Raw genomic sequence first — 25,527 nt, 5'->3', positions numbered from 1 at the left:
TTAAATTATTCGGGGTTTAAAGTTTTTTACAGACGTGGGTCATTTTTTGAGTAAACATTATTCTTATGGTATCGAATTTAAATTGAAAAGTTTTTAATACTGTCAACTTTAGATTGTTAATTTCAAATGTTTTCAGAATGATATAAAATGGTTTTAACTGGCTGATTCCATTTCAAATCATGCAAACTGTCATACAAATTCTAGATTGCAATTAACCTTACAGTGATCACAAATTGTAAAAAAAAAATAATAATTGCGATTTTTTCTGACCTAGTATACATACATACATATTTGGTTATTTTCTTTTTAATATAATGAGCAAATTTTGTATCAGTCCAAGAAAATATCGAAATGTTCAAATATGAAAAATAGCGTGAGGCTTCCTGGAAGTCTATTAAATGGATTGGTAAAATAAATATAATTTTATGCTGTGTCAAATTGTTCTCCTTCACATTTTCCGCTTAGGCGGTAGTAGACAATCTAATCATCAATTTAAAAAAAACATCGGCATAAATCTTTAAAAAAATTAAGTGGGTCAGAATTAATTTTTTATCGAGCAAGCATTCCACTAAAATATGTTGTCTTTCAAAGGCAATAAGACGACACGTATCTTATCGATTTGACGAAAAATCGAAAACGTGAATCATCAAACAATTTTACATTTTGTGTCAAGATCATATTTTTCAATCGAATATAGGTACTTCTTCATTGTAATTCTGATAGAATTTCTTATTCTCTTTCAAAATCCGCTAGAAAATGTTGAAATATTAAAAACTTGGCAAAATAGCAGCGGGATTTCTCAAAATATTCAGTCTATTTACTCGAAAACCCCAGCACTTTTTCTCTTATTTTTTTCTAGATTAAATCCTAATGCAAAGATTATTTCAAAAGAGGTCGAACAATTCTATCAGAATCGGGATGAAAAAGATTAGATTGAAAAAAGATCACAATTAAAAATGTTTTTAAACTATTTTTTGATAATTTGCGGTTTCAGTTTTTGAAATTCATATAGGTGCTCATAATTTTGTCAAAAACATGTTTTCGGGATATGAGTAAAATATGTGTCGTCAGTGGAGATTTATGTATACCGCATTTACCAAATTTACAGAAAACCCGTCACCATCTTATCCTTTTTTTCAAGTTTTATATTTTATTCACATTATTCGATACATTAAGAATTATATCGTTTCGTGATAGTAGAGTAACTTTCTTGTTGAAGTTATAAAAAAATGTTTCTTGATATACGCTGAATTATGTGTCCAGTTATTTTAGTTGCAGAACACCATATTTCAGTATCAATTCATTCTTCCTTCTTCCTAAGTCTCTTGCAAGTGTTAAACTTCAAATATTTTTAATTAAAAGTTTCTCATATGAAATTTGTAATGGTGTAGTTATTTACGAGTACCCGCATTAATGCAAATGGTGTACATTGTAATTCAAAGTTGTAGATTAGCATAATATCACTAAAATAATAATAAAGTAGATTCAAATGATCACTCTAAGAATAAATAATATTAATGTTTGAATTGATAACTAAAATAAAACGATGTAACTTACTTATAGGAGGAACTGATGGAAATAAAGGTGGCACCTTTATCCAAACGAAGACCCGACTGTCTAGACTCGGCATACAACAAGTGAGTTTCTTACCCTAATAAATTTAACTCTCCAATTCCTATTTTCAATCTATTTTCTCGAAATTGATTTTTCTCATTTTCATTTCCCTTTCCACACTTTTTTTGACAGTAAACATGGTATTTGGGATCCTGAGCGTTGGCATCTGGATAGGAAACGAAGTGAAACGCCTCCGGAAGATGAACCATCTACTCGCAACGATCATGTTCCAGAAAATCATGCCAAGCGTCGCAGCGGAGATCCTCGCGAAAGGATTAGAAAGGAGCAGGATGGTATAGTTCTGAGTCCGCAGCGGCGAAGCTTTAACTCCGGATGTTTCGTCAACGTATCGCAACCCCCAACTAGACGACCTGAAAGTCCGCTAGGAAAAACTGAGGTAAGCAAATGAAAGATATTTAAAATTATATTATATTTATTTTTAATTATTATTTATATTAAAATCTCATTTATGTAGGTGTTGAAATTACTTAAAAAAATTATTAAATCGCACGAGCTTTACCATGGGTTGTAATTTTACTTGCAGTGTGTTAATAAGTCAGAATGAATAACGTGATTAATTTGAGATAGCCGATTATTTATTAGAAATTGTGTGACTTTATGTTTGGTGCATATATATTAAATAATATTGGTCTATTTGTTATTCTAATAATAGAGCCACTAACTCGAAACCATTGGATTTCTGATCATAGTAAAATAGCATCTTTAGAAAACAATGGATAGCGTAAAACATTCAATATGTTATTATCTGTGATTAATCTTTGTATATTCTTCAAACAAAAATTTTCAAGTAGATAAAAATCAGAACCCAAAAATCTGCTTCTATTCTTATGTTTACCGTGATTATATTGTTTCTAGTGTGAAATTTCAAAAAAATCTATTTTCATTCTCTTTTTTTCCTATTTTTAATCTCGACTTAAATTGACCGATTGAATTTTCAGAAATATTTGAGTTTTCAGAAAAGGAAATCGGAAACAACTTACAGTAACTTATTTTTTCAATTCTTATAATTTGTAAATAAACTTAGAAGAAAAATTGAGTTAAAAATAGAATCTTTACAATTTTGACTAGTGAAAACGAGAGTAAACACGATTTATTCACGTATTTATAAAAACATGAATGAAATCGAAATCATTTCCTGTGGATGAACGACTCATTTCTTATAAATTTAAACTGCAAAATACTTCTGATCAATCTTATGTAATATTCAAAAGTCGAGTGATCAACCTTAAACAGTTATAACTAGTTTTGTTTAGGCAAAATTACTGAAAAAGGATCAATTGTATTTCAGAAAGGGCACTAAAAATTTATTTATAGCATCAGCTAAACATTTGATAAATTTCATCAAGGATATTAAAGAATCAAAGTATTTTCGATGTCCCTTGCCTCCAAATTTTAAGAAACCATAAAGCTGTCGTTTCATTACGAAAGTGTATAGAAAGGAGGTGACAGCCAAATTAATAATTTTCTCATATTAATTTAAGCTTTATATTTATACCATCAATAATGATACAAGATGTGAGAACAGTAACGCATTGTTTTCAGGTTATTCAAAGTTGTACCCTAAAAGCGACTTACATTTAAATTTTAAGAGCCCTATTTTCCCTATAGGATTACTGTGAAGCCTGTAATATAATTCCAGGTCCCTCATCGAGAACCTGTACGACGAATCGGCAGTGGTCGTATCTTGAACCGCGACATGTGGGACTTCCGATCGGAAAACGACAAGTTGGATTCAGACCGTTCAGAATTTAGTTTCAGACCCGGTGGCGGTGGGCCTCTCCGAGACCGAGACAATCGTGACAATCGCGAGGCCGGAAGAGGAGAGCCTATGCGTGATCGTGACAACATCCGTGATCGAGACGAACGGAACGATCGCTACGAACGTCGCTCCTTCGGTCGAGACTTTGGTGATAGAGACCGAGGCTTGGAACGAAATGAACGCAACCAGCAAAATGACCGAGACAAAGATCGTGGACCGAATCGCAGGTACGGGAACGATCGTAGGAGAACTTACAATGATCAACGTGAGATCGAAGAACCTGAATGGTTCAGTTCTGGACCAACCTCTCAGCATGATACCATTGAATTGCGAGGCTTCGAAGACATCCCCGAGGAGAAGATGAACAATAATATCACCAAGAGTAAGAAACAATCGCCAGCTCAGAAGAAACGAGCGAAGAAAGCTGCTGAGAAGGAGGAAAAACAGAATGAGAATCATTCCTCTGGGCCGAAGGGTCGAAGCACTCCTAATTCGATGGAGCCGCAAATAAACGTTGGCGCTGCCCCTCATTCTCCTATATTGGAGCAAAACGAACAACAGTCTCCTCGTCCGAAAGAGAAATCAGAGGAGAGCAAAGTCGCCTCCTCTGAACAGAACTCACATGTCACTGAAAAATTGAGTGCAGGTCAAAACCAGGAAACGAAGCCTCCTGATTTCAATCTCGACGACTTCTTGAAGTCTGACACTTTTCCTGGAGTTCCTGGTCTACTTTCCAACGGAGTGGGTTCTAATGGTGGTGCAGGTTCTCGCTTCAGTCAGTGGTTCAAACGGGAAAGTCCTGTTCAGCAGCCTGACAGTCGTAAACCCTCGATTCAAGATGAGTTACTCAATAATCTTCTAAACGACATCTCAGAACCCAAGATCAAGATTCCGTCTGTTACGGAGTCCAACGCTTACTTCGCTCCGATTTCTCCTGCTGCTTCTACGGCTGGGAAGTTTATTGAGATGTTGCAGAGAGGGAATAAAGCCAATCAAAATGGACAGGGAGACGCTGAGAATCCAGTTGTTCAGATGATGAAAAATTCCACGATTAAGGACGCGGAACAGAGTGCGAAACCTTTTCTCAGTTTGGAGGAATTGGAGGCACGAATGCGGGGTGGACCTCCACCTTCGGTTCTCTCTAATGAACCGCCTAGAATTACGAAAACTGATGATGATCTCTCAGCATTTAAGAAATTACTTGCCCAAGTCACAGGAGGTCAGGCAGTGCCTGCAGCGAATGGACCGATTCCTCAGAAGCAACAACCATTTACGTTGATGCAGTTCATTAACACTCAGTTGAAATCTCAGACGCCGATTGTTCAGCATCAAAATCCCGAGCCAATGCGACCTCCGACTTTCAATCACGTTGGTCCTCTTGGCCCCGTTCAGCATCCTCATCAAAGCCAACTGCAGCATGAAAACCTAATGAAGGTCTTGCAAGTTCAACAGGTTGGTAAAGTAAATTATTCATCAGTATTCCTTCCAAATACGATTAATTTGTGGAAAACGGTTTTTAAGGTACATTTTGTCTCTTTTCTTAGCAGCAGCAGCAACAGCAGCAGCAGCAACAGAAACAAAGGCAAGAACAACAGCAGATGCTTTCAATGATGATGGGTGGGCAGCGAATGATAGGTGTCAGTCCTATTCCGCCAGATGTCCAGATGATGGTCAATTGTGCTCCTGCGACTCGAGAACTTCTTCAAAGACCAGAAGCTCAAGCCATCATTCATGGACTTCAGCAAGGCGAGATTACAAGACAGCATCTTGTACAACAGTTACAGGTAATTTTTTGTTGTTGAAAATTAGGCTTTTTAAAAAAAATTTGATTATGATTAAATAAAAATTAAATATGGTTTGCTTATTTTTTCCAGAACCCTGCAATGCAACACAGGCACCGAGAGGTTTTGGTGAACATTTTGAAAGTCTACGGCGGAACTACACCTCGTACAGTCAGTCCACATGCAAGTGCTCCCACTCCCCAGGATCATATGCTGCAGCAAATGCTGTACCAGCAGCAACAACAGCAACAAAGAATACCATCACCAATGAATAATGGTATGTTTTTACATTTTCGAGTTTAAATATTTCAGTCCTTACAATCGAACTTCTGTTTCTTTTGTTTTGGTTCTTTATATTGTACTCGGTTAAGGACACTAATTTTTGAGGAATTTATATTGAAAATTATTTTACAGTTCTGAAACACAACCAGTGTTTACACAACGTAATATTTCTCATTGTACCAATAGGAGAATTTTCAGGCATAACCAGAAGTTTTCACAATATCTCTTCAATTCTATAGATCTAATTAAATATTATTATTGAAGTTTTTATTGAAACGAGAAAATCATTGCTAGGTTTGGCAAATTGAAGGAAAGTGGAAAGCAATTTGACTTTATTTTTTGTGTCATCGTGTTGGTACCACTGTTGGCATTCAAAATATTTATCCTTCTGAAACTTTGCCACATTGCACGTTCATTTTCGTTTACAAGTTGAATTACACCACTTCAAAATCAAGTATTATCTATAAATCGCTGATTAGTTTTCAGTTAATTAATTTGTATGGCTTTTAGAAAGGCACTTCTACAATTTCACAAGTTTTTCTTATTAATTATCTACGATTTTAGAATAAAAATGTCTGATTTAATTTAATTTTCAAAGCCATTACAAAATCTTGGTTTTTATTTATTGCAAGTTCCTCTTTAAGACGACCACAACATTTGACATGATTTTTCTTATAAGCGATAACAATTGCAATTGTGCAAATTTTCTGCTTCTATTTTTTAAGTTTTCATTAAAATTATTAATGAATTATTCTTTGTGCAGGGCAAGCATCAGGCAACTATTTTGCCTTTTTTAAAAAAATGAAAATTTCTAAAGAAAAATGCGACTAGTCGAATTTTTTCCGTTCTTTTGACTAGTTCGCTACTAAGTTTCAATTTCAGTCATTTTGAAGCTTTCAAAATTTAATTACAAGGATGAAAAATTGTACCATTTCATGATTAAAATAAATTAATTTCAAATGCAGTTACTAAAAATGAATAATTTCAAATAAATAAAAGTAAAAAAAGATATGCTTCAGATACAAGCTTCCCTTATAATTGTACGATCCAGTATTTTACCACCATTTCTATTTTATAAATCAATCAATCAAAAATTCGTTCGTTTGAGTGTTTAGAACTTAAAGTAAGTACAAAATTAAAAAATGACAGCGTTTAGAATTCAATATAAAAACGTTTTATTTGAAGCTCCAAAGTCTTTACACTTCAATAATTCATTCATTTTTTATTATTAATGATAAATTAAATTGAAAATCTGTAACAATTAATAAGAATTCACATAAAAATATATAGTAATGGAATGAAGTTTAAATTAAATAATGGAAGGAAACCTTTGTCGAATATGCAAGAATGTCAATTTTCTAAAAATTTATTGTGGTAAAAATGTGACAATTAGAAAAACTTTAAATTAAGTAGTAATGAGGAAAATGGCCCAAACCGGTCCAAAATATCGGTTTTTGAATTTAATGTAATTTATGGCAAGTTATCAGAAGTTACCATAAATTGAGCCCTTGGACAGCAGAACGTCCTGAGCGCGCGAGACGGGTTTGTCTAGTAGGTAAGGGAGGGGATAACGCGTTGCTACGGGCCGCATTAATTCGACACAAAATTTTGAAATCGCGATTACTCCGGTATTAATGGTCGTATCGAGATGATTTTTGGATAGAAATTTTCGTCAGTTTTTGCCGCTTCTGATGAATATAGAATCATAGTTCATTCCGTATAAATTCAATTCCCAAACTGAGCACGAAGTTTTCACAACTTCAAGCTCAAAAACGTCGCTATAAATTTTCTAATTGTCCATAACGACCAATACTTATCAAGTGCATGTACATCTATACTATATCCAAAATTCAGCTCGATCTGATTTGATTTGTAGAAATGACTTGTAGAAATGATTCGCATTTGTTTTGTTCTTGACAAACAAATGACTATCGGCGCGACCTTGGTCGAGTGTTGACATATTTATGCGTTTTTGAGCGAGAAAGGCAAACATATTTATGCTTTCGGACCAGTTCAGATTTTAGGTTCGAGTTGTGAACTCACAGCCGGAGTCGACCCTAAAAAATCCTGATACGAACCGGGTTCTTTAAATTTGCAGACTCCTAAAATAAGAAAAAATCGAGGATAAGGTAACATACCGGGCAATTATTGGATTTTAAATTGTTCAATTTGATTATTTATTATACGAACATAATTAAAGATTAACGCTTTTGTACTGTTCAATTCTAAGAATTTTAGATTTTATTTTGGGCACTTCGGTTTGAAATTAGAAAATTTGAAGAAGAAAAACAATTTTAAATATCTGATTGTCCAATTTTGAAGGCTCTGGTTTTCAATCTTAATTTTTTGTTAATGCTTCTGCTTTGCGATAATTCTTTAATTTGGAAATAATATTGTACATGGCACACTCTAAAAAAAGTGAATTTTGTTTAGTCAATATTGTCTCATTTCCAAAATAGCTTTTTGATTTCTGCTAAAGATAATTAATAATTGCATTAATATTTATTTCAATACATTCTTTGTTGCATTTTATATTTGTAAGTTCCATGATAAATTTGATATTTAAAAAAAAATGCTATAAGGGTATACCAGGTAATATTACTAAAACTTTGAACTTTATTTTCGCAATTTGGCAGTGAGTTTATGGTTCTGCTTTTATTATTAAAAAAGGCGACCTGGAAAAAGTTGATTTCTTGGCCTGATACCCCCTGGAAAACCCAGAAAATATATTGAATATTGTTCCTAAGAATCACCTGTCTAAATGAAAATGTTTATTTTTCCAACAGTCATTCCACACAGAGTGCCATCTCCTCGTGAGATTGCGATGCACACGCAAACCATAATCCAGAACGCCCTGATCAAGAAGAAACTGGAGGAACAACGCGAAAACTTTCGTAAGCGACAAGAGCAGCAGCAACATCACCAGCAGCAAAAACATCAGTCACATCCGAACGCTCCCAGTCCTGTGAATTCCCCGGCTAAACAGACTCAAAGTCCGACGCCCTTGGCCTTCACACCGACGTCGGTGCTGCGTAAGATGACTGCCGAGAAGGAACCTGAGGGTGCGAATCAGTCATTTCATCATTTAAAATTCATTATCTCGCCCGCTTCTCCTCGTAGTTACGCTAAACCTATATTTAAAGTAAATGAATCTCACGCAACACCTGCAACTCCACAACACTTTTCAAACAAAAACAATTCGCCCTTAGAGAAAAACTTTCATTCTAAACATGCTAAACATGGTAGAAACGCTAAAAACTCTGAAATTCTCCAGAATGTCGGCCCTGTCAATAGAATTACTCCAAAAAAGAAAAGGCCCAAGTCTAGACTTACTCGTACTTCCTTGACTGGAAACAGCGATGATAATAATAATATTCAGGGTCCTGACTACCCTAACTTGAAAAGCTCGGAATATAAGGCAGACACAAAAGCTTTAGTTTCTGATTCAAAAGATTTAGTTTCTGATTCAAAAGATTTAGTTTCTGATTCAAAAGATTTAGTTTCTAGTTCAAAAGCTTTAGTTTCTGGCTCAAAAGCTTTAGTTTCTGATTCAAAAGCTTTAGTTTCTGGTTCAAAAGCTTTAGTTTCTGGTTCAAAAGATTTAGTTTCTGATTCAAAAGATTTAGTTTCTAGTTCAAAAGATTTAGTTTCTAGTTCAAAAGCTTTAGTTTCTGGTTCAAAAGCTTTAGTTTCTGATTCAAAAGCTTTAGTTTCTGGTTCAAAAGCTTTAGTTTCTGGTTCAAAAGCTTTAGTTTCTGGTTCAAAAGCTTTAGTTTCTGGTTCAAAAGATTTAGTTTCTGATTCAAAAGATTTAGTTTCTGATTCAAAAGATTTAGTTTCTGGTTCAAAAGATTTAGTTTCTGATTCAAAAGATTTAGTTTCTGATTCAAAAGATTTGGGTTCTAATATCAAGATTTCGGACTCTGCTCAAACAGTACTGAATACAGAGTCAAAAGTCTTGAATTCTCGACCGAAACTTTTTTCTGAAGTAGCAAAAACAGTGGTAGAATCTGGCAAAGATATTTCAGATGCCACCCACAGAATATTGGATTCTGGTCCAAATTCTGTTTCGAAGCTTCTCAATAATACGAAATCGGTACTAGATTCTGATCTAAAGATTTTAGATTCTCATTCAAACGCCCATGTAAATGTAGGTTTTAGCAAGGAAGATTCAGTTTCGGCTTTCCAGGCCTCAGATTCCGATATAAAGTCGTCGGATATTGATCCGAAAGCTTCGGATTCTGAATCACAAAGCTCAAATTTTAATTTTAAAAAATCGGATCCCGACTCAAAAATCTTGGATTCCGATTCAAAATCCTCATCAGTTTCTTCATCAATGGAAACTACAAAAAATTCAGTGGTTGTAGACGATACACTGAAAGCGAATGTCCAGGGTAAAAGTCCTAAAATTGAGAACAGGGTTATGATATACGAACCCAAGGAATCGGCTTTGCAATTTTGTAACGCAGCGCAAGATTTTCTCGAAAAGGAGCATGTCGATTAAAGTTTCCTGGAAAAACACCCGTCAAATGTTTAGATTTAGTTGTTATATGCATGCCATATAATTTACTCAAAAGACACGGAACTCTAAGTTCAAAATCAACGAGTAACCTATCTTAATCACCAGAAAGTCTTTTTTTTATTATTATTTTTTTTCAAGTAGAAAACGCACGCTTTTGTTTCTTGGTTTATTTTGTTTTGAACAGATTGTTACGAACCGATATATTATGGAAGTCGATGATCGAAGCAACTGGTCAACAATTCTGAACGCTCCAAAGTTTGACGTTAGGCTCTGCTTTTTTTTAAGGACCATCAGAAAACTGGCGATTCGATTTCACGCACATTACACGTACTGAAACTCTCCATCTCTTATGTCGAAACACTCTTTTATAATAAAAAACACTTCATCTATAATCTCTAGTATTTAAGCAATATTCTTTCTTTCCTGAGAAGCACTTTTGCCAACTTTTCAATACGCATGCCTTTTTTCCTTTGAAACTGTTCATCTATTACTTAACGAAGGTGCAAGAAATTGTAAAGAGAAAAAGGTTTAAAGATAAGATATTTGGTAATTTTTGAACAGTTTCATATATACTTTCCGGACTTGGATGCTTTTCCGATTTTATTGGATCTTTATATTTTAATAGATTCTTGTTATTCTGTAGATTTTTATTAATCTTAGTGCATTCATTAATTTTATTGCTTTTGCCAATAGCGAAATACACGGCTCGAAAATACGTTTCACAGGGTGGCCACTGAAGCGGAAAACCTGGGAATTTTTTGAGGCTGGAAAATAACCATGTATTTATTTTCTGACCGGAATTTTGATTGCATATTTTTAGTAGAAAAACCTATAGTTTATTTAAAATTGTAATATCCTTTCGTTTGCTAAGCATAATGTGACACATGTAACTTTTAAGTATAATTTTTTAATGTTTTAACTCGGAACTTTTATAGTTTGAATTTTTTTCAAATCAAGCCATTATACATACGAGGTAAACGAAGTTTATCGTAACTATTTATTCTGATAAATTGAGTCACGCTCTTAAATCTCTTTTAGCTCAGTTTAAAGTGTTAATTTCTCAAAAGTGTATAATTCAGAAATCAAGGCCTTAATATAGTTAAAGAATTTTAATTCCAAACGCTCGAAATTTAATAATTTTTTATCGAAACTTGATAAATGAGGTAGTTTCATAACTATAGAGTTTGAAAAACAACGTTAGATTTTTTTAAACTGTTTTCAAATTGAAAGCATTAATAGTCTTTCTTGTTTACTCGAGAATCAAAGAGATGACAATCTGACTGCTTCACTTGTTTGTTGTGTATTATACCATCAATGTTTTTTCGATGGTTACTTAAGTTCTTTTATTGTTAATTATATAAGGGCTAGATTTTGTTCTCTTTAATAACTTAAAAGCTATCATAATTCTTTATAAAAGATGTTAGGATGAAGGTATTTTTATCATTTATTAATGAAGATATTACAAAAATAGTAAATAGTGCAAATTCCGTGTTTTCTTGATATTCAAATAAAATCTAATTTAATAAAGATTTAAATAATGTGTCTTATATTACGTAGATTTTATTTAAATTGTATGAAAGCATTGAAATTTCCACTACTTTTGCAATATCTTCTTTTAAAATTGATAAAATGATTAAAATCCTGGATCATTCTATAGAGAATTCCGATACCTTTCGATCTATTCAAGTGAAAAAATATAAACTCACATAGTTAACATTCCAAGAACTAATGCAATTATCGATAAACCGTAGGTGTCATATTCTTTATCGACAAGATAGTTTAAAATAATATTTATCACTTCAGTCTGTGATTAAAAAGTATGACACGTATAAAGAAAAATAATTGTTTTCTTTAAGGCGTACATTTTGTACATGTAGATTATGTTAAAAATTCTTATTTCTATACTTTGATTTGGATAATCTTCAATGTTTGAGTTTGAAATTATTCAATTTTAAATGTACAATTTTCAATTTTAATCGCTTTAACTCCAGAAGTTTCCGCATTAGATTTACTGGATTATAAATTGTTTAGTTTAAAAAATTTGAGTTTAAATATTAAATGTTTTCTTTAAGATCTTAGTAGCCACCCTTGTTCAGATATGCTATACATTCTAAGAAAAAATGCATTGAATGGCGTATTATTTAGTTTGCATGTTAGTGATTTAGATTTCATAATTAATTAGATATTAACTACTCATAGAATGTATTTCTTAATTTTATCGAGCTAAAGATAAAAGTTGTCTTTGTTTCACACGCTTGCATAATCCTACTTATTGAATCATAGAAGTGCGGCTTTCTTGATTGACTAGAGAAAGCTTTCAATAGGGCAATTGTCAAAATTTAATTTGGTGTGTGCATAGAGCTTTTTGGCACGCAACAAATTGAAGGTAAGGCTTTTTTCATTTATTTTTTTTTTTCGGTAAGTACAGCTTTGTTGTAAATAAAAATATCACTGGTTTAAAATCGAGGGGTACATAAATTGTTTATCCGCTGTGTACAAGTTACATCAAAATGTGGTTTATTTTAAACTTCCGACTTGACATTGTTCAGTTTTGAACGTTTGAATTTCGAATTATTTAATAACAATATTTTTCTGTGTACCCCTTGTTTCCAACTTATTACTCAATCGAAAAATAATTGATATATTTTTCTATTTTCATTTGCAATTTTTTCCAGCCAGTGTTTTTTTTAGTTTGATTTTTGGTTTTATTGTTCCCTTTTAAACGTTGGCAGGATTGGTATTTTTATTTAATGAGCATGTTTAGTGGATTTTTCTTGAATATTTCCCTCGCTTGCAAATTGCAGCAAAAGTTGCAAAGTAGATTTTATTGCTCAATTTTAACGTCATATACGTCTACAGGCAGCAACGATCTATCGAAAATGGTTTCCCAGAATCCGGCAGCTCGACGTGACGAACTTTCAGTCATTGCTGATTTCGCTCATCAAGTTGCTCTCGTTGCTGCTGGAGAATCGCGTGTACCTCCAACACGGTCGCAACCACCGGTCCACCCCACGTGGCAGAATCCTGCTGTCAAACAGCATCCTGGTATGTTATATTGCACAATGATAACGGCTTCTAAATACTAAATTCCTCTACGTTTTATTTTCGAACTTTGCATTTTCACAATTACTTGTTGCAAATAGAGACTCTTTGAAGCCAAATAACAAATTTGAGTTTTTGTTTATTTAGTTCAAGCCTGTATATTGTGATAGTGATAAGCGTTTCTGCTCCACTAAAAAAGTAAAGTTTTAATTTTTGTTTGAATAGTTTTAAGCCAATATCGAGCAGGATTCTGTCATTTTATTTTGAACATGTGCAAAAATGTTCTCTCTATTTATTGATTAAAAACGACCTGGTGAGAATGAGAATGTTAAAATTATTGTAAATAAAAATATTGAGGGTGCAATTAAAGTACCTTAAATTGTATTATGAAAATAGTCTGATATATTTCTTTTGGTTTCTAAAGGGGGTGTAACTGACAAATATTTTGAAAATTATGTTACAGGACGGCCAATCGTGAAAGGCGGCGGGGGTGGTACCCAGTTTCAGTATAGTGGAAATATAGATTTTCAACAGCAACAGCAGAGAGCAACTCCTGGAATGTATGGAAATCCAACGGCACGTTCAAAACATACAATGGCAGCTCCATTACCTCATCCTAATGTTCCTCAATTCAATGTCGCTTCTAATTCTGTAATGGGTCAGAGGGCGAATCAAATGACTAGTCAAATGAAGGCACAACAAGTGCAATCGCATCTTGTAAGCTTGCAACAACAACAACAGCAGCAGCAACGAACTGCCAATCCGCAAATTCAACTTGCCTTGAACCAAAACTACAACTCCTCTCGTAATGGTGAGTTTATTTTGATTTTATTTTTAGGCCGTGGGTACTTGTACCGAATTTTCGGTTCAAATTGCCTCAATTTTTTGGTGGAAACAGCGGGATTTGAAAAGGGGGATATTTTTTCCTGATATTTCGTCGCGAATAGCTGAATTTCTTCGGTACGTATGGATTATAGTGTGAAGTCCCTTATTCATTTCCTGATAAGCTCCTAATTATAAATATAAAGTCTAATTAGCTTGGTCAATATTATTTTTGTTAAAAACTCCTTATTTTCCTCATATAGTCTGGCGGATAAGGACTATTTTCTATGTGAATTTTGCAAATGGTGTCCCAAGGAATTTTATTTCTTTTTTTTTTTTTTTAATATGAACCCTCAAAAAACATTTTGAAGATGGGAGGCATAAGCGCGTTAGTGAAAAAATTACATTTTATTAGTACAGTTTTTAAGTAAGACGCATAGTTTTTGTTTTAAACTTGAAAAATAAGTTTCATTTTGCGGTCAAAACTATGCAAGATACGTTAAAATATTGCGAAGCTAAATAGCTCATTTCATAAAGATCTACAAATTTTCTTCAATCAATTTTTTGTTAAGACGCGCAGTTTTTGTTTCAATCATAAAAAAATACGTAAAATTAAAATATGAGAATGTGTGCGCGCAACGAGGAGATTTAAAAATATAACTATTATACAAAAATGTTCTAAAAAATCTACAGGAATATTTTCAACTCCTCGATTTAAAATTTATTTTTTTTTTTGTAATTTTTTCAAAAAAATGTTATAAAAGTTGGTTTTTCATATGAATAAAAATATTCCTTGAACTGCCAAATGTATTAAAAAAAGATGCCTCTGCTTGTAACTTTTTGGTAAATTTGTCTGCGACTAGTAGGATGTGTTGAAATTGAATAGAATTAACTTGGTACTTAAAAATGATTTTTTTCCTTCTTTCTAATAAGTCATAAAATCCTTGAAATATTGTTTTGAAGTTGGTTTAAATCACACATTTTTAAAATAAGTTAATAATTAGCGTTAAATAAATACTGAAGAAAAAGATATTTCATGATTTCTTTGCAAATTTTTGACATACAAGGTATATGCTAAGCATTTGTGAGAATATTTTGTAGTGATTAAATAATATAAAAAAATACATTTTTGAGTAATTTCAAAATATCTTCCGTCTATATTTCTTTTAAGTTGGGAAACTAATCACACGTACATAACTGTGCCTAGGCAACATGTAAATGGCGTCGACCAATTATTGGAAAAGAAAAGAATCAACTGTTAAATCTTTCATTTTTGATTGTTTATCGTTAGTTAAAAAAAACGTGTTTACATATTTTTGACCATAACTCATGTCAGTGAAAATTGAAGCGTTCTTTAGTTTTCTTTTATTCTCAATGTAAAGCATGTAAAGCTTCTAACTTCCAAATAACTTGTGATTTTGTCAGATTAAAATAAATCATTTTTATGAATTTTAGGGCTGTTTAAAAAGAAGCAAAACTTTTATTTGAGATAGTTTTGGCCAGTTTTGACAAATTTATACAGTTTTTAAAATTAGATTCTACATTTTCATCATATAAGGTATGTTGGCAATAATATAGACTACAAATTCTAGTAGATAAAATCAACGAAGATTATAAATGCAAAGGAATAAAAGAAATTTGTCTCATTTCGTTGTTTAAATCCTCAATACATTTTCAGTAGCTGGCTTTTGTGTATCGAATTCAAATATTTAAGATAATCTACTCGTAGTATTACAGAAACTTGTAGTCTTCGTGGATTTTGGAAATCAAAAAATTGTTTTTTTCTTTATCCCACCCTAATGTACACAATGTGGCCACTGAATTGGGTAATGAAAGTGGAATTACGTTTTAAGACATGGAATTTTTCATGAAATTGTGGAATTTTAAAGGGTTTCAATTTTTAGTTCTCTAAAATTGATGTTTTAATTTGAAATTGCACAATTTTTGTACGTGATGTGTAAAATTTTTAATGTTGTTTAAGTTTGAAGGTTTCAATTTATAAGTAATTAATATTTATCTCTCTTAACATTTTTAATTCTCGTTTCAAAATTAAATATTTGTAATTTTGATCGTTGAAAGGTAAACATTTATAATTGAAAAATTTATCAATTGTTTGATAAACTATAAATGCTTCGAATCTAAATTGTTTGCTTGATAGTTTTAAATAAATAATTATTCGTTCAAAATAAAAATGTTCAAAATGGAATATCAATTCTTCTGATGGAAGCTTTATAAATTAGACAATTTTAAATTTAAACATATGTAAAAAATTATTGAAGTTAATGAACTTATCATGACACTGATTAAGAATAATAAAATGATTGAATGCGAAAATAGCGTTTAATTGGTAAGAAGGGAGATATTTATGGAATGTGGAAAACTTCAAGAATAAACAGTTACAAAAAGTTCAACATTATATGGTTGAACTTAAAATTGCTTTATTTCGAATGTTTTAATTGAAAATCCTTTGAATTTATACGAGTTTGACTTTTAATGTTTTAATTTGTATTTCGATCTTGAACACTTCATTTAAAAGATTTTCAGCTTTATAGCTGAAATTATATCTTTGATGGCCGGGATAAAACAGTTTCAAACAAAGAAATTACAAAAAATGGGATTTTTTTTTTTACTTCTGTGTCGACAGAAGGTTTTTGTTGAGTTTATTATGTAAGTCATTAAAAAAAAGTTTACTTTTCCAATTTGATCAACATTTCAGGTTCCTTAAGTGCCCTTAACTACTACCTGTGCAACGGATTCCTGAAATTGCAGTAACAGATCCTGTCCCTTGCCACTTTCCTATCCATCGCCCAAGACATTATCCATGGCATTAACTTAAGTAATCTTATTGATCTTCACTACCATTTCCTTGTAATTATAGAGACATTCATTTAAGTTTTAGAATTAACCGTACTTAATTTGGTGTATTCAAATTACGCAATAATATTTTTATAAATAAAGAGTTATGATAATTTAGAAATGGTTTATTTTGTAAATAGCTATCATTGCGAAATGAGTATCATTACGAAACTTTTTTTTTAACTTCGTTTTAGTTTAAAAAAAAAAGAAATAAAAACTTGAAAGTTTCTTATCAGAAAACAATTTTGTGTTTTTTGTTTCTATTTTTTTTTCAAAATATTACAAAAATGCTGTGTATTCTTTTGAAAAAAGTGTTTCTCAAATCTAAACGCAAATTTTAGTTGAGTTTCATTTGTATTTTTATTAAAATATTTCATCTCGTATTGACTCGTTTTAAAAAGTTCATCTTTAGAAGAATGTAAGTAAGGCTAAAAATTAGGGGCGTGAAAAAATATGAGACCGAATTCATTTCAAATCGGAAAGGTAATCCATGCTCAAGTCACATAATCAGAACAAAATATATTGTTTTTCAAAAGGAATAAGAAACTTATCTCGCCAATTTGAATGTTCAAAATTGAAAACGCAGTACATCAAAAAATAGTCCAAATTTTTGTTAAATGTTTGATGTTTTTAATATAATAAATTTATCTGTCTTTTTCTTACTGATTTGGATAGGATTTTTCTTCTTCCGAAATCTGTGGGAAAATGTTTAAAACGTTCAAAAGTGACAACATGGCCGCGATTTGTCTGAAAATATGCAGTGAATTTACGTAAAAACCCTATAGTTTTTTCTCATGATTTTATTTCTAGGTTAGTGCTAATATAAGGAGTACATAGTAATTTCCGTATACTCTCTTGAAACTTTTTTCTATCGCGTCATTTTCAAGATTTTTGCGAAAATATGTATAAAATTCTTAAAGATTTATTTTGTCTCAATCCTACAATATTAATTTGTGATGAAACCCCAAAAAGGACTTAATTTAGCAGTTTTTACAAACTGTCGATGGAAAAATAATAAAGCAACTTAAAAAAAATGTAGAGTCGATTTTTAAAAAAATACCGCCTTCAATGGAAAAATTTCTATGTAAAAGATAAAGCGTCGGCTCAAAGAACGTTTTTCAAACAGAGATTTTGAAACACTGGAATCTATATTCATACTGGTAGTTTATTTCATTTAATTTTAATGTTTGAATTTCAATACTGGATTATGAATTAAGAATTACACAACGAGCAGAAAAAATTGTATTGAAAAATTGTTGCATATCTAAGAAAGAATAAAAGCGTGCTGTTGAGCATCCAAACTCGGTATAAAGAAGTAGGAATTCAAAATAGTTTCAGAACAAATTTAAATCTATTTAATAAAAAGTTAAGTAGTTCCTATTCACAAAAAAAATGTATCAAGATTTTTTCAATTATTAAATTAAAATTCTGGCAATTTGAAACTACGACTTGTATTTTGCGATAAAAGTGTTTTAGAGATAAAAAATATATTGTAAATTTAAAATCATCAAATTAATCGTTATTTGAGTAACTAGGTATGTTTATGTACATTTATTTTAATGAATTTTATTAACCTGTCTGATTTCAGCCCTATCCCGGAAGAATTTTCGAATAAATACAACGCTCTTTGTGTTATTGAAAAAAATGAATCTTTAATGTCTATAAATATTTTCGTAAAAATCTCGAAAAAGTGCCAAGAGACATTTTTGTAGAATTTTGTAAGAGAAAACATTTTTTTTCCTTCAACTTTCTTCGTATTTTTTGTTGTGATAAAAAACTCAAGTTCTTGTTCTTCAAACAAACAAAAAATCTGTTTTCTCCGTAGCGCTGGCACAGGGCAGACTTTCATGACGAGACTCTCGTGAGGCTCTCATATTCTTTACATTAGGACGAATTTAGAAAATAAATAAAGAAAAAAAACTGGGGTTTTTGAGGAGTAAATTGAGTTTGAATATTTCTAATAAAACCGTCGCCATTTTGTAACTTTTGTACTTTAAAAAAATTTCAAACGGGTTTCGAAAGACGACAATAAATTCTATAAGAATTAGGAACAAATATATCATACCTTTAACAAGAATACTCGTAACTTCTAATTCGTACTCGTCGTACGGTTCCCTTTGGAAAACAACATATTTCAGTAGCAAATTATTGTGTAACTTGAACATGGACTGTCTGCCGGATTTGAAATTAATTCGGTCATGATTATCATTAATTTAAAATAGTTTTATATCTTGACGAGTCTAAGTTAAGCTAATTTTTTCTAAAACTTACTAACTTCGTCAAAGACATTAAATTTTCATTTTCAAAATTCGAACTATCTTGGCAATTTGAATTATTGAAAACTGGAGTAATCTTAAGAACTCAAGTTAACTGTTTGTTAACTCGTTTCAGGAAAATTTTATTTGTATGATTTGCCTCACCCATAGGAATCAAAGTTTCTCAAGAAATGTTTCAGAAATTTCGAATTTAATGGCTTTCGAGTATAAAGATCCTCTCACTGCGAATCTTTGAAATCAGAAAGACTGAATGTTATTTTTAAATGATATATTTTCTCAAAATGGATTTTTCGCTGTCCTTTTACAGACGGACGAGTAATACGACCCCAGCAATTAAATATTGGCATTGGTCGTCAAACGTCGCCAGGACTTGGATTTCTGGGCAGTACTGGAGGAGATCTTTCGCCGACATCAAATCAATTAGCGCGATGGTTTAGTCCAGAACTCCTAGCTCAAGCTCGAGCTGGAAAGCTCCCAGAACTTGGTCAAACCAACCTTCTCTCGGTGGAGGAACTCGAGAGATTACAGCATGCATCGACAACGGTACACAATTAAATCAACCTACGACTTGGTGTGAGAATTTTATCCAGTCTGTATGCCATTCATACTGAGATTCTCATCTTCAAATCAAAAATCTCCTTTGGATCTCAAACATGTTATTCAAAAAGCCTACAAGCGATTCAAGATTCATAGAAGACTCAATCCAGATTTTCTATCAAGTTTTTATTTTTAATTCTTAAGAAAATGTTCCATCGGCTCGAGAAGAAATCTATATTGCTCAAAAATTGGAATGACGTTTTCTCAGAGTCGAAAGTTTCATTCTTCGAAGTTAAGATTTCAACCGCGTCAACCAATGAAATTCGAAGCTATGTTAGAAATCGCTTGCAATCTTTTCTTGGATTCTCCTTAATAGATTTTTTATTGTGATCGTCATATAGACAAAATTATTTTGAGACTAAATTTTGACTTAAGGCGGAAACTTTTTAGGTACGTTTTGAATCGAAAGCGAATTCAGCGATTGGAAAAGTTTTTTTTAGTGTTAGCGAGAATGTGCAATCAAGACTGTACAAGACTTCTCTCTCTCTCTCTCTCTCTCTCTCTCTGTAATTCCTGAAATAAAGACGTCCTTAGAATTATGTAGTGCAATCATTAAGATGTATAAAAATCGGATCGTACGTTTTCGGAGGTGCTTGCCAATCGAAATCGTATCCTTGAAAAGTTTGCAGTCCTGCTTGCACATTCTACACAATTCTCAAGGAGTTTCGAATAAAATGAAATAAGCTACCTGAAATGTTCAATCATCGCTTCACATGGATGCCAAATAATTAATTTTGTTTGGCAAAGGAAGGAAATTAGGACGGCGTCGGTGTCACTATTGCTTTCGAGACTGATGTATTGCATAAGATCGATAAGGGTTATTAACGAGTCCTAAAACCATTATAGTTATTATTTTCTTCTTTCAAAAATATCTTGAAATGGTTTCCCTATACGTTGAAGCTAGGAGAGTGTATTTCTCGTAACCTGATTTACTTGTAACTTAATAATGTGGTGTTTGACGTTTAGTGCGTTACTCGTGAGCTCCCCGGAAAGACTGCTTACGCGACGACTCGAGTGTGTGGGCGTAAATTCAAAATGAGTTCTCTTTTGGACAAAAGTCGTTTTCCGAACGAAACTTTAGACCCTGCAGTGTGTATCCTGGTTATTCAGCGTGCGTTAAATATAAATCCATAATGTATACTTAATAGATACGAGAATACAGTGCTACTGTTGTCGAAGATTAATAATAATACTAGCTCTCTCTATCTCTGGCTGGAAAAAGTCAAGGCTTATCAAATCACACTGAAGTAAATTAGATAATAAATTTACATTCCACAAAACGAGGATTTAAGGGAGCCCGGCAAAACTTCTTTGTTCTCGATTTCCACATCTCATTCATTTTTCGGAGTGTCGCTTAACACGGCTGGTCTCAGTGAATCCTCACGGTTATTTTACGCACAGAAAGGAAAAAATCGTGTTGTTAATTTTGAAGAAAAACGATTTCGTTGTCTTCTTGAAAATTTCCAACAATTGACCAAAATTGATTAAAATATCGTTATTGAGAAGAGGCTATAACCTTTTTTAAAAAAAAATTAGTTCAGTAATGATGTGAACAAGTTTTAAGATTGATCTTGAGCCTAAAAAAGGTTAAAAAAATGGTTTTTATCTTCTCAATTTAAAAAATGCATCTTCTTGATTGATTTTAATTTCAAAAAGGCTGGAAACGTGTAGTATTTCTTATCCAAATTTAATCGTTAGATTCTTACATCTCAACCATCTATAATTTGGAACTCAGAAATTCTTTGAAGTGAAGAAAAAAAAGTAGTCTTTCCTTAAAAACAAAAATCTAACAATCAAATTTAGACAACATACTGTTAAATGTCTCTGCAAATACAAATAAAAATAGGATCTAGTTGTTTATTAAAATTGAATGGAGACATTTAAGAGTCTGTAGTCCAAATTTAATCCTTTGATTCTTAGAAATTAAAATTGATTATTTATTCTGAATTTCATTTCTTAAATTCTAAATGAAATATTAATTTTCATGTTTAATATGTCCTTCTATTTTACTATTTTTTAACATTCTTAATTTTTCTTATGCTCAAATTACCTTAAGTAAATTTAATTTTGCAGCCTCCTTCTCATTTTTAAAAACTAAAACACTCTTTTTCTCAACAAATGAGCAATGCGGAATTTCCGGAATGAGAATCATTAAAACTGAATGTCCAAGTACTTTTGAGTTAATTTAATCGAGGCTAGCTGTGTTAAAAGATTTAATGGTTTCGATCTTCAAATTGTAACGCTCATGTAACCTACATTGTGTGAGATACATTGTTTTTATTATATTTTTCAATTTTGGAATAGCGTTTTATCACTTTTTCATCATTTAAAGTGGGATTACAATCCTAATCAAATTTGTATTGAAATGAAAATCTTTTAAATCAGTGAAAATCTTTTAAATCAGTGAAAATCTTTTAAATTAGCGAAAATTTGTATTCACATAATTCAGGAGTATTTGTCGGATAAAATATTTTAAAGTACTTAACTCATTCAGTATAAACTTTGATTTATACAGTTTTAATGAAGTCGGCAAGCAGATATTAAGGAATTTTTTAAAATATGGATTCAAGCAAGGAACACGTACACTGTCTATATTTTCTACTACCTTTATCGTGACAATTACTGTAGAAATGTATCGAAATTTAAATGTAAAAAGATAATGTTAGTGATGCAAGTATAAACGTTTTTGAAAAATCAAGTTTCGTTCGATATCAAAAAAGTGGAACTAAAAGATTTTCGCGTCGTGTCAAATGATGACATTCATTATCTTCATCAAACACGTATCGACTCTGTCTCTCTATCTCTCTCTTTAGCTCGCACTTTTTTTTGGAAAAGCTTGAAAAATTATGTATGATTAAGAAAATCGTGCATTTCTGACTGAAGCGTTTTAAGAAAGTTAAGTTCCCGTGATCTCGTTCCATGTCATGTAAATTGTTCTGGAAAATTTGCCGGTTCATGCCTTCTTGGTTTGTCTTTTCCTTGTCCTGTGAAGCGAAATTCGCAGCCAGCACTTAATGAAGGATATATTTATTGACGGAGTACTCATGAAATAAAAAATAAAAAAAAAGATATTAGTGGAGCGAAATTGTTAGACCTAAAGACTTTAGAAGCATCTCTCTATGCAGGTTGCGTTTAAACTAAGTGTCCGTTTGATAAGACATAGTGATCGTAGAACGACGTTCAAAGGAAAAACGACTGTATAAAAAATAAAAATCGCAGATATCTTTCCATTTCTGGCGGCTTAAGAATAATCAGAACCATGGAGTTTCTTTTTCAGAAACATGAAAGAATTGCTGTAGTCATGAACATGATGACTATGGGATGTGCGCCTCACTCGTTCGCTACTCTGAGGCGATTCTGTAATCTTAAAAATCTTTGTAAATAATTCGAACCTTGAAAAAAAGCAAATTTATTAGTGATGTAAGAACCGAGACCCAATGTTTTGTAAATAAAGTTATTAAACATATTTTACGATGTCGATGATCTTGAAAATGAAGGAGCAAGAAGGCGATATGTTCCTGTAAATGGAAAAGAAACGAAAACAAGGGCTATCTCTATATTTATTTATTTATTTCTTATTTTATTTATTTTTTTTTTCGTTTTTGTTTAATTCATTGGATTAAAAACGATGGAGTGCGCCTGTGTTTATTTGTGAGTAGACGAAACAATAAAATACAGTTTTGCGCTGTTTCTTAAGAAAAAACAAACAAACAAAGTATTCTTTATTCCTTCGTTTTATGTTTTTATATCTTTATTTTAAATGCATTTGTTTGTCTCTAGAGTGCTCTGGAGTTCCGCGAAAGAAGGTAAGATATTTGTATTTTGAGACAATATTCTACATTTTTAGTATATAGATATTTAGAAATATTTCTCAAAATCTTAATTATTGAATAAAGATATCTGATACTTGCTTCGGAAAGAATGTTTAAAGGGGGGATAAAAGTTTTTTTTTTTTTTTTTACCCATTTCCATTTAGATAAGACAGTATTTAAAAAAAAACGTTTCTCACGATCAAATATACAGTGAAAATCTTTAATTGCCCTCCTCTATATGCAGCTGTCATACAGGCGGGAAATAACAAAAGCGGAGCAGGCTATAGTGAGTTAGTTACCACCCACCGTCAGCTCCGAAAGCGGAGCTATAGAAGAGTTTTACTATATTCAATTTGTAAACTATCGTGGATAGTAATTTCAAAATAATAATAACCAAGTAATAAAACACATGATTTCTTAACGAAAAGGAAAAAATGAAAATTTAAGTTAGAGTTCGAAATGTCTAATTCAGAATATTTTTAAATTTAAATTCGGTTTAAGCAGGCTTGGGCTTTTTGTTAAATAGATCTGTGACTATGGTCGAAATCATTTTCGAAAAAATCTCTACCGAAAGTGTCAGTTTAAGACGTAGTCTTATGGTTTCCTGAGAAAAATCGACTAAACTCAGGGACAAAATCACGAGTCTCCATAAATCAAATATGTACTAATACTTTCGGATATAAGGAATCTATTAGTCTCATAAAAACAAAGGATTGGCGACTTCAATCACGAAAAAATTGCGAGAAGGGACGTCACGTTCACATGAGGCGCTTAGGTGAAATTATAATACATTTTTATTATCGTTTTTTTCGCGATTCCTTACACTTCTGCTTAGATGGGACTATAATATGTATAATTCTCAAAAAAAAAAGTAGCAATAAGCTATCATATAAAATGTGCCCCACTGTGACCCTCACTTCATACGACACCAAACGCCCCAAGTCTCCCTGAGGGGGGCACTCCCTATATAACGCTAAAGTTAAGTCATTTTTTGTGATTTTTTTTACGGTAAGGAATGTATATATCTTTTCAGGGTCCTAGGCAGCTTTTATCATATAATTATAGTTTACGAAATGATTTTTATTGTCTAAAAAAATGAAAAATGACAAAGATATAAACAGTCCTAGTGGGTACAAAGTTTGGCGCCGTCTTTGCGACATCCTATGTCATCCTATGTCCATGTCGTTAAGGTGTCTTTACGATATCGCAAATAAGTCGTATGATCTGACGACGTCTTTACGATATCGCAAAGACACCGAAACGACATGGACATAGGATGTCGTAAAGACGTCGCCAAATTTTCTGCCCACTGGGGTTGCCGTGAATTTGTCCGGAATGGGCTGAATGCGGTGTACACTGCACTCGACGTTGCCAGGTGCGAGCTTCTTCGTGAACGCGCGAAGGCGCCTACTCGTATCATAGATACATTATTCGATATCTGAACCGTTCTCCAGATCCATAGGCTGAATTATAACGAGGAGAAATGTTTTTTTGTTCGGGACGCTCATATAGCAGAATATAAATTTAATTAGTTGGCACAGCATCCCATGCTATACAGTTAAGGGCATGTGATACTTGGAAAATTATCGATTTTACTAGTTTTAGGTTCCGACGGCTTTTTTTCTTTAATAATCAATATTTTGTCTTAAAAATTTGGGAGATGATAGCGACCATGCTAACGGACGTCCCCGCACACTTTTTTTTTGGTTTAATTCAAAAAAGTTTTAATTTAGCAAAATCTGATTAATTTGCATAGCGCTTAGGAATTAGTATCGATTTTACCAGTTTTAGGTTCCGACGGCTTTTTTTCTAGAATAATCAATATTTTGTTTAAAAATTTTGGGAAATGATAGCGAACATTGTAACGGACGTCCCCGCACACTTTCTTTGTGTTTTTTTTTTTCAAAAAAATTTTTGATATTGCTAACAACGTGTGTATATTTAGAGGTTATGTATTTTACAATTCTCCTGTGCGTTACTTCCAAACAAAAACATTATAAGCCTAGATGCGGCACGTGTATAGTTCGAGGAACTAATTGCCCTTTGACTTGTTAAGTGTGTGATAACGGGTCCGGAGTTCGCGCGCGAACTTTTGAACCTTGGCGGTAAAATTCCTGCCAGATGTGATGTAGTCAATCACACA

The 25,527-nt window shown here is 32.3% G+C and overlaps 1 protein-coding gene across 5 annotated transcripts in view; it reads left to right on the top strand.

Moving 5' to 3' along the window:
* LOC117169310 (eukaryotic translation initiation factor 4E transporter-like) overlaps positions 1-23,186 on the top strand; it is a 40,675-nt gene extending 17,489 nt beyond the window's left edge. For 2 of the 5 annotated variants that reach the window (XM_033355626.1, XM_033355624.1), the window contains exons 3-9: positions 1,564-1,637; positions 1,747-2,011; positions 3,275-4,846; positions 4,939-5,178; positions 5,269-5,452; positions 8,244-8,930; positions 9,057-10,371. In XM_033355626.1, coding sequence (XP_033211517.1) covers positions 1,564-1,637; positions 1,747-2,011; positions 3,275-4,846; positions 4,939-5,178; positions 5,269-5,452; positions 8,244-8,930; positions 9,057-9,961 — 3,927 coding nt within the window. In that variant the 3' untranslated portion in view covers positions 9,962-10,371. Of the gene's footprint in view, positions 1-1,563; positions 1,638-1,746; positions 2,012-3,274; positions 4,847-4,938; positions 5,179-5,268; positions 5,453-8,243; positions 8,931-9,056; positions 10,372-12,838; positions 13,025-13,484; positions 13,833-19,282 lie in introns of those variants that run through there. The other 3 variants (XM_033355628.1, XM_033355629.1, XM_033355625.1) reach the window with 3 other exon arrangements.
* The last annotated feature ends 2,341 nt before the right edge of the window (positions 23,187-25,527 follow it).

This window comes from Belonocnema kinseyi, chromosome 3 (genome assembly GCF_010883055.1).
Source record: "Belonocnema kinseyi isolate 2016_QV_RU_SX_M_011 chromosome 3, B_treatae_v1, whole genome shotgun sequence".
Lineage (NCBI taxonomy): Eukaryota > Metazoa > Arthropoda > Insecta > Hymenoptera > Cynipidae > Belonocnema > Belonocnema kinseyi.
The sequence above is the reverse complement of the archived record's forward strand: the minus strand, read 5'-3'. Positions and strand labels throughout refer to the sequence as shown.